Below are 14,680 nucleotides of genomic sequence, written 5' to 3'. Positions count from 1 at the left end.
CTCCCCTGGAGCTTGAAGCCATTGTGTCAAATGGAAACTGCACAGATTGTTGCGTCGAGGGCATCTCCATATTAAGGTTAAAGAAATTGCCAGATGAATGTCTTCCCCTTGAACTGGACGCAATGTTGCCATACGGATTGTTCATGGGCATACCTCGGTACAGATCGTAAGGAGTTGCTGATGAATCTCTCCCCATTGAAGTTGATGGGACGACATCATGATGCGGATTTTCCATCATGGCATTAAAATCATTACACATTACTGTATTCGGACTGTCAACTTGATCAACTTGTTCATCTAGGCTATAGTGGGAGCTTAATGACAAACCCCAAACATCACATATTTCAATAAACTTTGCATACTTCTCCGTATTGGCATCTGAATAATTACTTTGAGAATCAACCATTATTTCAAAATCATCATTGTTCGATCGTTCGAACGCTGTATAAGTTAATGACAATAATGATGTTGGAAATTTGTATTGAAGCGACGACATTCTTCTAGTACTTCCAACATGAACCTTCATTGAAATCTTCGTTATTAGCTCCTCAAGAGTTATGTTTCTCTTGAAGGATATTTTAACATAATGATTTGATACGAAAACAACGCCGGTTTCATATTCCCTAATTTTTTCATCATAATAAACAATAGTTGAAATTCGAGCCATTCTTAGAGTTTGAAAGTGAGATAATATTATATCTGCAAAAAAAAACTAAAACAAGCCTAATTAAATAAATAATATATGAATTAAAATATAACACAATAAAATTTGTACACATAAACGTAAATAATTTAAATAATATAATTTTATATTATTACCGTATCGACAAAAATATTTCGACGTATGCTTCTGCTTTCCAATTTTACAACCACAAAAATTAATTGAAAACAATTAGTACAATATTTTTTTCCAAATAATCATATATAATTGTAAAAAAAATATTATAAAAAATACCTTATAACGAAAGATCGATCGAACTTCTGAATCAAAGATAAGAGGATTGTATGGTGATATTTTCGGGTTGAGAGGATTATTGTATTAGTTTTTCGGTTGTACCGTTGTTGTGTGAAAGTTTACGGGGGTAGGGGGTATTTATAGCCGAGAGAAAACGCTTTAAAGCCGAGAAGTGCGAAAACAATTATACAATGCGCGGTCCATGCACCGCGCCATTCTGACGAGTGTCATAATTGCAAAAAGGTACGGCCCATGCACCGCGCCTTACCCAGTGTGTCGCCATATCAACATAAGGCGCGATGCATGGGCAGCGCCTTACCCCACAGATCAGCGTAAGACGCGGTGCATGGGTCGCGCCTTCCTGCAAAGGGTGTTAGATCGGTAAATAAAGATAAAATGGTGTCTGACAGATAAATAAAATTAGTCAGGGTGATTTTTAGAGAATATCACCTAAAAATACTGTTAATATTATAAGCTCAATTTAATTAAAAAATATATTATTAATTTAAACTATGATATAATTTTAAGTGATGTGACATGTTTATTTATTTTATTATAATTAAAACATTAAAAATAAATAAAATAAAATAATGTCATATTTTAATTTGATTATAGATATTGAGATTATTATTTGATTAATTAAAATTAATGTTAGAGTACACTATATCATTTCTTAATAAACTATCTTCTCATTTTTATTTTAGAAACTATAATTTAAAGTTTCTAATTTAATCATTCAATTTTCGAATTATTCAAATTTTAGTAACTTGTAACTATATGGATTATTTTATTATTATTTTCATATGATGTGAAATATTTTATTTGTATTTTAATACCGCTTTGGATTATAATAAAAACTAAATTTTAAAAGAAACCCTAAATTATAATTCAAATTTAAACCCAAACCATAAACATGAAATTACAACCCTCAACCTAAACAGGCTCACCCTCCCATCGACTAACGGTGGCTTATTGACGGCCTCACCCCCAAATCACAACCCCCATCCCATCCTCGACGTCCTCACCCCCAATCACTTTTTTCTTCCCTTACTAAATCTTCCTATCGCCAAAAGACTCAACAAATACCGTCACACTAACAGATTGTGGTCGTTGTCGTCTACAACTCAATCTCTCCCTAATCCATTGGTTATGAATTCACAAATGTAAGTCGTCGACTGTTGCCAACACCTCAGATAAGGCATTCGCCTCATTCTTTTCTAAGTGCTTCCACCTGTTAAACCCAATACGCCCTGGCACTGCTTGCCCTTACTTTTGTGAAATTGTTTGGGGGAGATTCTTTGATGGCTGAAGTTCAATGGGCGTTTATGGATTGAGATTATACGAGTTTGATGAGTTTGATTTCTGGCTTAGGTTCAGTAAGGGTGTTATTGATAAGAGTATGACCGATGAGGGTGTGGTCGATGAGAGTAAAAATTTGGGTTTGAGGTTTATGGATTTAGAATTAGGGATTAGAGATTGAGATTGAAATTGAGATCATGATATTTTATTTTATTTTGCATATATTAGAGTTTAGGTTTAGGATTGAGATTATATTATTTTATCTTATTTTGCATAGATTAGGGTTTAGATTTAAGATTGGGACTGGCATCATTAAATACTAATAAAATATGTCATGTTATAGGAAAATAATAATAAAATAATTCATGTCAGTAAAAAATAGGATCAATTCAAAAATTAAGTGATTTAATTGAAATGTTTTAAGTTTTAGTGATTAAAATAGAAGTGAGAAAGTAATAGACTAATGAATGGTGTAATTTACCTTTAACATTTTTTTAATAGTAAGAGTGCGATTACAAGATAATATATATTTAGAATTTTCTTAATTTATTGACAATGTACACACAGTTTGTAGATACAACTGTTAGAATCCAAGACATCTCAAGAGAATAACTTTGTTCTTTATCACTGAAGTCACTTGATAGTTCCTTAACATTATTTTATTTTATAAAGTTGGGTGAATAACTAAATATAACGTAGTATCCGTTAAAAGACTTTCAACCATTTGAAAATGAACGTTCACATATGTGGTGTTCGAATCTGGGATCATAAGAGATAGCAATAAATTCATTAACCACTAAGGTCGTTTGGTTTGTGCCATTAAAGATTATTTTTTAAACACTCGTGATTGCATACGTTAAAAGGTAGTATTCGTTAAAAGACTTTCAACAATTTAAAAATGAATGTTCATACCTATTACATATGTGATACTCGAATCTGTGATCATACAAGATAACAACAAATCCATTAACCACTAAGATTGTTTGATTTGTGCCATGTTATTTTTTAAACAACCGTGATTGCATATGTACTCAATCAAAATAGAAATAAGATGCCATGGGTTATATCAAATGAAAATTAAATATAAATAAGAAAAATATTGCAATGAAAGTAACTAATTTATTCATAATTAAAGGTACCAAAAAAACATTAACAATAACGCTTTAATTTATAGCAAATATAAAGTATTACATGCATCATCTTATCGATTGACTTTGAAGATGAAGTCAATCAAACCTGACACTGTTCAAGCTGAACATCTTGGGTTTCAAAGGAACATACTCTCCCAAATAAACATCCAAGTGATCCGACAATGCAGATTGTCGATGTTTTCATGGTGGTAAGATTTGCACATAAAGTAAATCACTGTCTGAATAACCAGTCCAAACAGAATCATCTTAGAAAGCAACAAGAAACAAAAGAATTGCATAAACAACCCTCTTTGCCATTCCCTGGCTACTCCCAATCCCATCGACGACCAGCGTCTGAAACGCGGCGTGGATGATCTTGAAGCTCACATTGAGCTTCACGAAGATAATAACGGCGACCCAAAGGTTTCCCTTGATCAAGTTCTTGTTCTTCATCATGGCTTGAATCCAAAACAGACATGACGCTGGCCAACTGCCAGATTATGGTCATGTAAAGGAACCCGACGAAGTAAAAGAGCAGCACCAAAGCCAACACCGCGTCGACCACGTCGGTCTGTATTAACAAGATCCGCAACTGATAAAGGTGAAGATCGCCACCACGTGGTAGACGAACATGGTGGCGAAGGTGCATAGGAAGGTGACCATCAGCCGTTTCCAGACCCTGGGAACGACGCTCATGACTTTGCCAAACGTGAGTTCACGAGCCGTGTATATGCAGGCGACGGTGTAAACCACCGCAGCAGTGGAAAGAAGGGAAAATATTAGATACAGGGTGATATAGGCGGCTTTGAAGAGCCAAAAGAAGGCCACTTCGGAGGAGATTATATCGTGGAGTTTCTGGGATTTTGCGGGTGATGGGGTCTGGTCGAGTTCGACCTCGGTGTGCATGATTTGGGGAAAGAGGAGACTGGAAACTTCCATGTGAAGGAGGACGATGAAAGACAGGGGAATGATTAGAGATAAAGTGATCTTGCTGAAGATTTTTCTGCATGAAATAATGAGTTTGAAGGACTATGTAGATGCAGAAGAACCCAAGGAATTGCATCTCTTCTTGCTCTCTGTCCATGGCGTTTCGATGGAGCTTAGAGTTGCAGAGAGAAGTGGAAGGGATTTTGGGTGTTTGTAGTTAAAGATTGGGCCATAGAAATTAAATGTTTAAGAGAGTGAGATGGAAAATGAAGTGTGGAAGTTTATGTATGTCGTTACATAGACGGTGAAGACTAATAGGCCAAATCGTTTCGTGTACACCGAGGACCGGGGCCCGCTGATGCCAAGTTTTTGCACAAGAAAGTCCTCGTATCAATCGAACTCAGTCAACATGCTTTTGTTGTCTTGCTCCCAAGTTTACTTCAATGCTCTTCTAATTTCCCTGTAACTTGGTTTATAGTTTTTGAGTAACTCTCTCTTTTCCCTGATTATATTTTAAAAGTAATGTTTTGATCATTCACGATATTGATTTATAACAAATTGGTTACTAGTAGTTAACAGTCATTATTAGGATAACAAAATGCTGATATGGTTCGTTAAACCAGTACATGACATCGTTTTGTCATACAAGACGACCAAACAAACCACCGGTTTGACTCCCCATTAGCTAAATTTGACGCTCGTTCGGTTTCTTGCTGCTAACCCTAAAGATGCTGCTAACCTCAACCACTTGGCTCAATGGGAGAGCCCTCGCTTGGAAGCTGAACCTAGATTGGTTCGAGATTCCAAACTTATCGTCCCCAGAACCACTTCCTGCTCCAAAAACGAGATCACAACGCCTCGACATACTCGAAGCATGGCAAGGCGTCGTTTGGGGTTGTTCACTTTCAATGTCGACAGCAAGTAATCTTAATGTCAACTTGAACTTCATGGAGAATATAGATGTTATCGTCGTCGTGTGTTTGAATGTTGAATGGCAACTTTGCTTGGAACTCATGGGTTCCTTATGAAAGTGGGGATATTCAATGTAAGTAGTGGAAATGTTTGGAGAAACCAGACCAAATACTGGAGTTACAAGGAAAGATTGTATAATTCAATTGAATTTCATGAAATGGAAAGCACTTCGGAGGGTATGTGGTTTCAAGAATTATTTGGGTTTAATGCTTCATATCTGCATTTTGTTACCCTCAATACGAGTGATCGATTTGTTATAAATCGATAATGTCATTGATCAAATCGGTACTTTTGATATATTAGTGGGGTAAAAAAAACTTAGACATTAGTAGAAAAAACAAGGTAAGTTGTGTCTTAGATGAACAAGTAGAATCATAGTTGTTGAAAGAAAATAGTAGGTGGGTGATTACACAGCATCAATGGCTATCTTCATTCCAGATTCACAGTGGCCAGTAACGTTGCATATGAAGAAGTTCAATCCTTTGCGCAGCTTCACCTCATCTTTCCCCGTTTTATGCACTTTTGCACCCGCCGGTGTAATGCAACGCTGGTAACCTCCTCTGTTAACCGCCACCACGTTGTGGATCGTCTGATCGTACTTGAACACTGTAAACGAGCCAAATATTCAAATTCAAAACTTCAATATATATATAAATGTACATGTATGTGCTTACAGAGTGTGTCACCGGCCCTGAAATGCTTCCCTTGAGGCCAAGTGGCCATGTTAAATGTCCAACAATCGGAGCCTCCCACGGTATAAGTCGCTGCGTTGATCGTTTCGGAGAAAACGACGAGGAGGATTAGCAGTGCGAGCATGAACTTGGTGGCTAGACTTGGCTGCGCCATCTCCGAGGAAAAAAAGATACAAATGTAGTTGAAGAAAATGGAGTTATTTCTACGAGTTGTGAGTAGGGCCGTAAATGAGACGAGACAGATCACGAGCTACTCGAGATCGACTCGATCTTGGCTCGATAAATACTCGGATCGAATGGACTCAACTCGAGCTCGAACTCGACTCGAGTTCTTAACGAACCGAAACGAGCTACTCGATACTCGACTCGAAAAGCTCGTGAACAGCTCAAAAAAATGTTATATTATAATTTTAGATTTTTTAAAATTACATTATTAAAAATATATTAAAAATACATTATTGATGAATAAAATATTCTTGAATTGAAAATGGTTAAAAATTATTTTTGAATAAATTTTCTTATATTTATTTTAAAATTAATAAAAAAATTATTTATCTAATGACAAATATTTAATATATTTCTAATGATAATATTTGTAATAACTAATTTTTTAAAGAGAAAATAACCTCAGTGACCGAAAATTCCTTATAATATACGATTTTGACCAACTTTTTTTCGATTTGTCAAAATGACCAATAAAATCGCAATGCGATCTCTAAATCGCAACGCGATCTCCAGTATCGCAAATCAGTTTCCAGATTCGCAACGCGATTCTGACTATCACAACGCGATAATACATAATTGCAACTCGATTCTGACCATCGCAACGCGATTCTAACTGTCGCAACACTGAATTTCAAATTCGCAACAGGTTTTAGTTTCGCAACACAAATGTTTTGGGTATATAACTATGCAGCAGCAGCAACTCATAACCTAAATCCCTAAATCGCAACTCATTCCATCTCCATCTATCACTCTCTCCGGCGACATCCGTTCCTATATCCAACGACATCCTTCCCCATCCGGCAACAAGTTTTAGTTTCGCAGCTCGTGTGTTTTGTAAATTAATTTACAATAATGAAATCATCTAATGTTGATCATGTTTGGATAGATTTGTGTTTTGGAGGGTCATGGGAGAATGTTCATGGTGTTTTACAATATATGCCTTTACCCATGAATCTTCAACTAAAACTGTCATTAAAAAAGTTAACTTATGAAACTCTAATGTTACGTGTTGCAAATAAATTGAATTTAGAGCCCCTAAGTGGATTTAGGCTATCTTATCAGAGAAAATGTAAAGTTTATTTGTTAACCGACAATGAAGATGTTGAACGATTCATTGCTTACATTAGTGTTTCGCAAGATGATGTTACATTGTATGTTGTTGAACCTAGAAGTAGTGAAGTTGGGTCAGTAGCCGGTAGTAATCAACTAAGTTTTTCAACCCTAGTTTATGGTGCTCAAAATTTAATGGTTCCACCACAATTTCGTCACCAAGCAAATTTTGTTTCACCACATTTCCAATACCAAACACAATCTCAAAACCTACAACCTTTCCCTAATCCAAATCCCAATCAACTTTCAGCACCAAATTCCGGTTTTCGTATTGACCAGTTAGACGATGATGAGCCAACAGAAAAAATTGTGAGTACTAGTCAGTATTCAAAATTTGATCTTGGTCAATACCCGGACTTTGATCTTGGTCAATACTCGGATTTTGATGATGTTTCAGAAGAAGAAACAGACCCTGCGTGCAATGATTTTGATATTGGTCAATACCCGAATTTTGATGATGAAACAACCGCTGCCAAGGAAGATGTTGTTAATGATAATGAGGAGGAAGTTACGACTCTGAATGAACATGTTGAACATCTATTTTGTAATTCATATAACCCTAAAGAAGAAAAAGAAGAAGAAGAAATCCCCGAAGAAAAGTCCCCGAAGAAAATGCCAAGGGAGTATAACTGGAATATGCCAGAATTGCTTCAGATACCGGAAGAAGAGTTGGTAAAGATAACACTTGATTGTTACACAAAAATTATTCGTATCAAGAAAGATAATTGTTTTGATACAAAGGAAGACTTGAAGATAGCTTTGTATACGAAATATGTGGAAGATGGCTATCAACTAAAAGTTAACAAATCAAGCAAAGATCGTTTCGAAACAAGGTGTATGATTGACAAAAACTGTACGTGGCGTATGATTGCAAAGAGGATAAAAGATTGCGAAATGTTTCAAGTTAGGACTTTTATTGATAAACATACATGTTCAAGAACCCAAGTTTTTCCTCACCATAGACAGACAAACAAAAAGGTGTTGGGTGGTTTTCTGGCTGAGTTAATGTTTTTGAATGGCAGGGTATATCGGGGACATGAAATTATGACTGACATGAATGCTCGGTTCAAGATTAGTATCTCATATTCTCAAGCTTGGAGAGCCAAATGTTATGCCTTGGAATTGTTGAGGGGGTCGCCAGAAGCATCGTTTGCCCAACTGCCGGCTTATTGTCACAATTTAAAGCTGAAAAATCCTGGGTCGGTAACTCATATCAAAACAGATAGAGATGGACGCTTTGAGTTGCTGTTTATCACCATTGGTGCTGCGGTTAGTAAATCAATATAATTTTGTTGACTCATTTTTGTTAGTTACATGCATTTCACATTTAAATGATTATATTTCTTGTGTATATTATTTTGTAGATTCGTTCGTTTATTACTTGCATGCGCCCAGTTATTATAGTTGACGGAGCACATTTGAAAGGTCGATACCTTGGAGTAAACTTATTAGCAGTAGTCATGGATGCTAACAATGGGATATTTCCAATAGCTTACGGGGTTGGCAAATCTGAAACCTCTGATTCATGGACTTTGTGGTATTCATTTGTATAGAAATCTAAAATCAAGGTTTGCTGGTATAAAAAATCATAAATGGACATACTGGAAGGCTGTAAAAGCTTATCGGGAAGTGGATTTTAATAAGCAAATAAATTGTTTAAGACGTGTTTTGCCTCAGTGTGCTCAAACACTAGAAGATGTCGGGTTTGAAAGATGCTCAAGAGTACATCAACTTGGATTTCATGACGTCTAATAGTGCAGAATCAATCAACGCTCTAAGTCGTCATTCCCGGAAATTACCCATTACTATGTTAATGGAGTTTTTTTGAGCCTCTATTCAACAGTGGTACTACAAGAAAAGAAACCATGCATGTATTATTTCTTTAAATTCGTAACTTATCATATATTTTACTAAATATTATTTATTTAAATTTACAGGAACATTGGAACATCGTGTTACACCATGGACTGAAAAAAAGATAACGAAACGTGTTGTGAAGTCAACGTCATGGAGAGTTGAACTATGTTCACACACTTTGTTTGAAGTACTGGATAATAACTTAAATGGGCTTGTCGATCTAAATGCAAAGACATGTAGTTGTATGAAATGGCAAACATCTGGTTATCCATGTGGCCATGTTATAAAAGTTGCTCTTCATCTAAACCAAGATGATTCAAGCGCATACGCTATGGATTGCTAAACTACAGAAGTATATCGACATACTTATGCCGAGATTATCTACCCTATTCCACATCCTTCTGAGTAGGACATACCAGATGACTTACAAGCAATTTTGCCACCAGCCATGGGCAGAAGGCTACCTGGCCGACCAAAAAGTCACGATCGTATACCGTCTAAGGGTGAAGAGAAGAAGAGATCGACATGTAGTCGGTGCAAGGAAAGTGGTCATACAAGGTTGACATGTGGATCACCAGTGCCATCATAATCATCTTTTCCTCTACCAAAATATGGATCCTCATCAAAATCCAAAGCTCATATGGTGTCAAGCAAAAGGCAATCAAAATCAAAATCCCAATCACAACCGGCTTCACCTTTTGGGACTATTAACTTAGGTGATTTTTAAATGCAAACGTTGTATTTTGTGTATTTTATGTGTAAACTTTTAACATTTTCAGTTAGGCATGTATTAGTAACTTGAGTTTGAACATTGCTATGATCTGTTCAGTTGTTATCACTTATTACACATTCATTTTAATATCGCAACGCGAATTTGACTATTATGTGTAAACTTTTAACATTTTCAGTTAGGCATGTATTAGTAACTTGAGTTTGAACATTGCTATGATCTGTTCAGTTGTTATCACTTATTACACATTCATTTTACTATCGCAACGCGAATTTGACTATTATGTGTATTTTATGTGTAAACTTTTAACATTTTCAGTTAGGCATGTATTAGTAACTTGAGTTTGAACATTGCTATGATCTTTTCAGTTGTTATCACTTATTACACATTCATTTGAATATCGCAACGCGAATTTGACTATCGCAACGCAAAAATCGCAACGCGAATTTTACTATCGCAACGCAAAAATCGCAACACGAATTTGACTATCGCAACGTGAATTTGATTATCGCAACGGGAATTTGACTATCGTAATGAGAAATTCGCAAAGCGTATTAGACTATCGTAACGCGAATTGACTTTCGTGTTGCGATTTTGGCTTTCGCATTACGATTTTGACTTTCGCATTGCGATTTTGAGTTTAGTGTTGCGAAAGTGTACCTTCAACAGGTCTTTTGCCTTCAATATGATGTAGATTGAAATCAACAAATCAACTTTTACATTTCAATCAATTAAACAAGAACAAATAAGAATTATTTACACATCAATTAAACAAATCAACTTTTACAAATCAACTTTTACAAATCAATTAAACAAGCAAAAAATAATAATAATTCTTATTTTCCTCATCAATTAAACAAATCAGACTTTTAAGAATCAATTAAACAATCAAAAAAAATCTACCCCAGACAGTTGTTTATGCACCCATACATCAATTTCACGCAGCTCACTTCAGGATTAACATGCAAAAACCAAACATTTGCTCAAACAACACTGTCTACACATCTAAAACCAACAAACAAAAAATTATTGAATTCTAGGTACTTAACAACACTTGCATTTGACTTACCAATTGTTTATGGACACTTTCATAACGCGAATGCAGGTAGGCAGCGTCTCGCATATATCGCTCTAGCCATAAAATGCCAAAACCACAAGTTTACTGCACCTCTATCTCTATCGGTGGGAGGTAGAAACTGTGTACTTCCTGTCGTCAAGCGCTCCAAGCACATGCATACGAGAGGACCACAATCCCCTCTGGCTTCCTGCGTTTGTTGTGGCACAGTCTCATCTCTGAAAACTGTAACATTGAATTTCTTTGGCTTCTTGTTTCCAGAATAAGTCCAATAATTAATCGCATCCAAGAATTTAGCCAAATGAGAGCTCCATCCCTTAGTAATATCACTCAAATCAGACAATGATATGTAATTTATCGTGCTGTCATATACTATTGTCTTCAGGGATGGGAGTTGAAGCTCGACGAGAAGCCAATGAGTACGTTCCAAAACAGGGATAAACACATGCAATCATAAGTAATAATTCAATTGCGCACTTATTTATGAACACCTTTAAAATATTTAAAAAATAAATACTAACCTTATCGACCTCCCATCATGCAGGATAAAGTTTAGCTTGTCCATTAGCCAACACATATGATTCCTGTCGTTGATTCTTCAAGTGAACTACGTGAAAAGACGTCGGCATAATTGTATATCGTGTATTTTTTTATTTTTCCTCATTTTCCTTATCATTAGTAGACGTGACACCCATGCATCAATATGCTGTTTTACAAAAAAAGACATATATTAGTGAATTACATAAATTAAAAAAAAATTAATCAAAATGAAATATAAGAAAAATATAAGACTTACCCCCCATCGAAATAGCCTTTGTCTTCAACCCCTAATAACACACCCCACCAAGACCGATCAATCAACAAATGCATATCATCGTTGAGTTTGTATATGTCAGCGTAACACCCCTGGCTTCGCTCATGTAGATAAAAATAAACTGCGGTCTTAACCCAAAGGGTATTATCCAGAATTGTTTCCGGTAGTTTTCTCCTCTCCACTTCATCTGCCGAAATGGTACTGGCCGGTAACTCATACGAAAGACAACAGTCATCCATCATGTCCGACACGTGAGAGGGTTTCTCAATAATTCGACATATTACACAGTGTGAATCGGGCTCTTGAATGGTGGGAGAGACCTCTTTAACGATGACAGGGGCCTCTTGAACGGTGGAAGGGGACTCTTGAGGGATGATATGGGCCTCTTGAACGATAGGAGAGGCTTCTTGAATGATGAAATGTGAGTCGGGCTTCTTCTTACGGAGTCTTTGCACTATTGGGGTGAACGGAGACGTAATGGCACGTGTACGCCGTCTGATGCGTGAACCCCGTCGTGCAAGAAAAACCCGATATAAAGCATCCACCTTATCGGACCGCTAAAAATAAATTAATACATAAATCAGTAAATAAACAGACATGATATTAAATAGTGAAAACAAAGACAAATATGTTTCAAACTTGCACGGTATTCACCCAAGTCATTATTCTATCATAGTTTACAAAATGCATCAGATAACATTCCAGAAGTAAGCACTTATATAAACATTTAAAAGGACAACATATATGTTTAGTGCATGTTCAAGGACAACATAAAGAGTAGTAGTTTATTCTTGAAACTTAAATTTGCAACACTGTGAAGTTAGTATTTGTCTTTGTCTTTTGGTTGAAGTAATGCAATCCATTCAAGTTTCAATTTGCAGAAGAAGAATAGTTTCTGAAATTTAAAATCGCAACACGAAACTTAAAATCGCAACGCGAAAATGACTATCGCAACAAGATAATCGCAATGCGAAATAAAAATCGCAACGCGAAACTAAATTCGCGTTGCTATTTTCATTTTCGCATTGCGATTTTCACGTTGCGATTTTTATTTCGCATTGCGATTATCCCGTTACGATAGTCAAATTCGCGTTGCGATAGTCATTTTCGCGTTGCGATTTTAAGTTTCGTGTTGCAACTATTCTTCTTCTGCAAATTAAAACTTGAATAGATTGCATTACTTCAACCAAAAGACAAAACAAAGACAAATACTAACTTCATAGGGTTATTTTAGAACTGTTTAGCAGTATTGGCAGCAACCGAATGAATTTACTAAGCAATCTAAGTGAAATGGTTAATCTAAGTGAAATTACGAGTAAATCAAGTTAAATATGAAAAATCTTAAACTTACCTCGTTGCGTAGAGTATGAACCTCATTCTGTAACGATACTACCATCTCACGTAGAGACGCTACCTCACCACGTAAAGTAGATACCTCATCACGCCATGCACCATTGTCATCGCGTAAAGTACCGACCTCCTCACGCAAGGCATTGACCTCATCACGTAACTCCCCTAACTCATCCCGTGGAGGTGGAGAACAGGGAGATAAATGTCGTGGCATCTTTGCCGGTCGCCTATCATGAGGTGATGGTGGAGAAGAGGCTCGATGTTGTGACGGAATAGGTGATGGCTCTCGTTGTAGAGGTGTATAGTGTGGTCGATCAGGTGATGGCTCTGGGTGAGGTGATGACTCTCGAAGTGGAGGCTGCTCATCATCCGTGCCATCAAAAAATGCTTATTAGCTTGCCACCAATCAGTGGCAAGCTCAGCCTCCGTGGGTGTCAGCCTCTGTAATGGAGTGTTGGCCTCCTAACAATATAAAAGCTCAAACAAAGTTAAACGTGTACTAGTAATAACTTGTTTATATATGGTAGTATTTGTGTTAACTTACATCATTTATTGTCGTATACGGTAGTAACTCTTCCCAAATCAACAGCTGCCATTTCCTCTTCCAAGAGATAGCCCTATGAATATCATTTGAAGTTTTTAATGCATATGTCTGCATGTCGGGAAAAGCCTCAAATATCCAAATCTACAAACAATATAATACACAAACATTAGTAATTGTTAAATAATTAATTATAATTTTGGAAACATTATATAGAAATTCTTACCTTAAAGGCCCAAATAAAGCCTGACAAAGTGTATTTGGAACCATCGCCATGCAAACTTTTGCGGTCATCAAAGGCAGACGACAACTTATTCCAGATAGCTTTCCATAGATACGAACCCCACGGAAACAGGTTCCATGCATTTAGGTCCTCTACCAATAATATTAGGTCCTTAGGAATAGGTTGTCTGGCCTCTCTGCCTAAAACGCCGGCATGCAAAAGTACTAAAAGGCATATTCGGACAACATCGATGTCATCCATCCGAGTAAAACCATCTTTGTTATTAAATAATCTCATCAAGTCTTCGACGTGTAAATTCGGCTTCTCCATTGACAGCTCAGGAAAAACCCGAGATAACCATGATGGGCGGGTAATATGACTAGTGTATCGACCTATATCATCGTGTCTGAAGCGTAGACCAGTAATTAAGCAAAACTCCTCCCGCCCAAAACACGTATACGCCGGTGGAAAATGAAACCATATCTCTTCATTACCACGTTTTATACTCTCGGGTAGATCGCTAGTCATGGTCTGAAGCCACAAATGGGTCAACATAACATCTCCACCCGGATGTTGTACTTTCAGCCATGGCCCGAAGCAAGTATCCTCAAACAATTTTCTTTGTACAGGTGAAAGCTTCGATGCAATTGTAGTGACTAGGCTTATTTTATTCCTTAAGGTCAATTGAGCCGAAAAAAAGTTCTACAAAAACAATAAACATACCAAGTTAGATATACCAAAAACTACACTGTGAAGATATACCAAAAACAATAATAAACT

General features: G+C 36.5%; 1 protein-coding gene across 1 annotated transcript; it reads right to left on the bottom strand.

Annotated features, from left to right (window-relative positions):
• Nucleotides 1-5,622: 5,622 nt before the first annotated feature.
• Nucleotides 5,623-6,101, bottom strand: LOC120206494 (basic blue protein-like). The gene is made up of 2 exons (XM_039206131.1): nucleotides 5,958-6,101; nucleotides 5,623-5,889 (listed from the first exon to the last, which is right to left on the bottom strand). The coding sequence occupies exons 1-2, from the start codon at nucleotides 6,097-6,099 to the stop codon at nucleotides 5,690-5,692; spliced, it is 342 nt and encodes a 113-aa protein (XP_039062062.1). The 5' UTR covers nucleotides 6,100-6,101; the 3' UTR covers nucleotides 5,623-5,689.
• Between the last annotated feature and the right edge of the window lie 8,579 nt (nucleotides 6,102-14,680).

The sequence above is a fragment of the Hibiscus syriacus genome, unplaced genomic scaffold (assembly GCF_006381635.1).
Source record: "Hibiscus syriacus cultivar Baekdansim isolate YM2019G1 unplaced genomic scaffold, ASM638163v2 tig00000477_pilon, whole genome shotgun sequence".
Classification (NCBI taxonomy): domain Eukaryota; kingdom Viridiplantae; phylum Streptophyta; class Magnoliopsida; order Malvales; family Malvaceae; genus Hibiscus; species Hibiscus syriacus.
The sequence above is the reverse complement of the archived record's forward strand: the minus strand, read 5'-3'. Positions and strand labels throughout refer to the sequence as shown.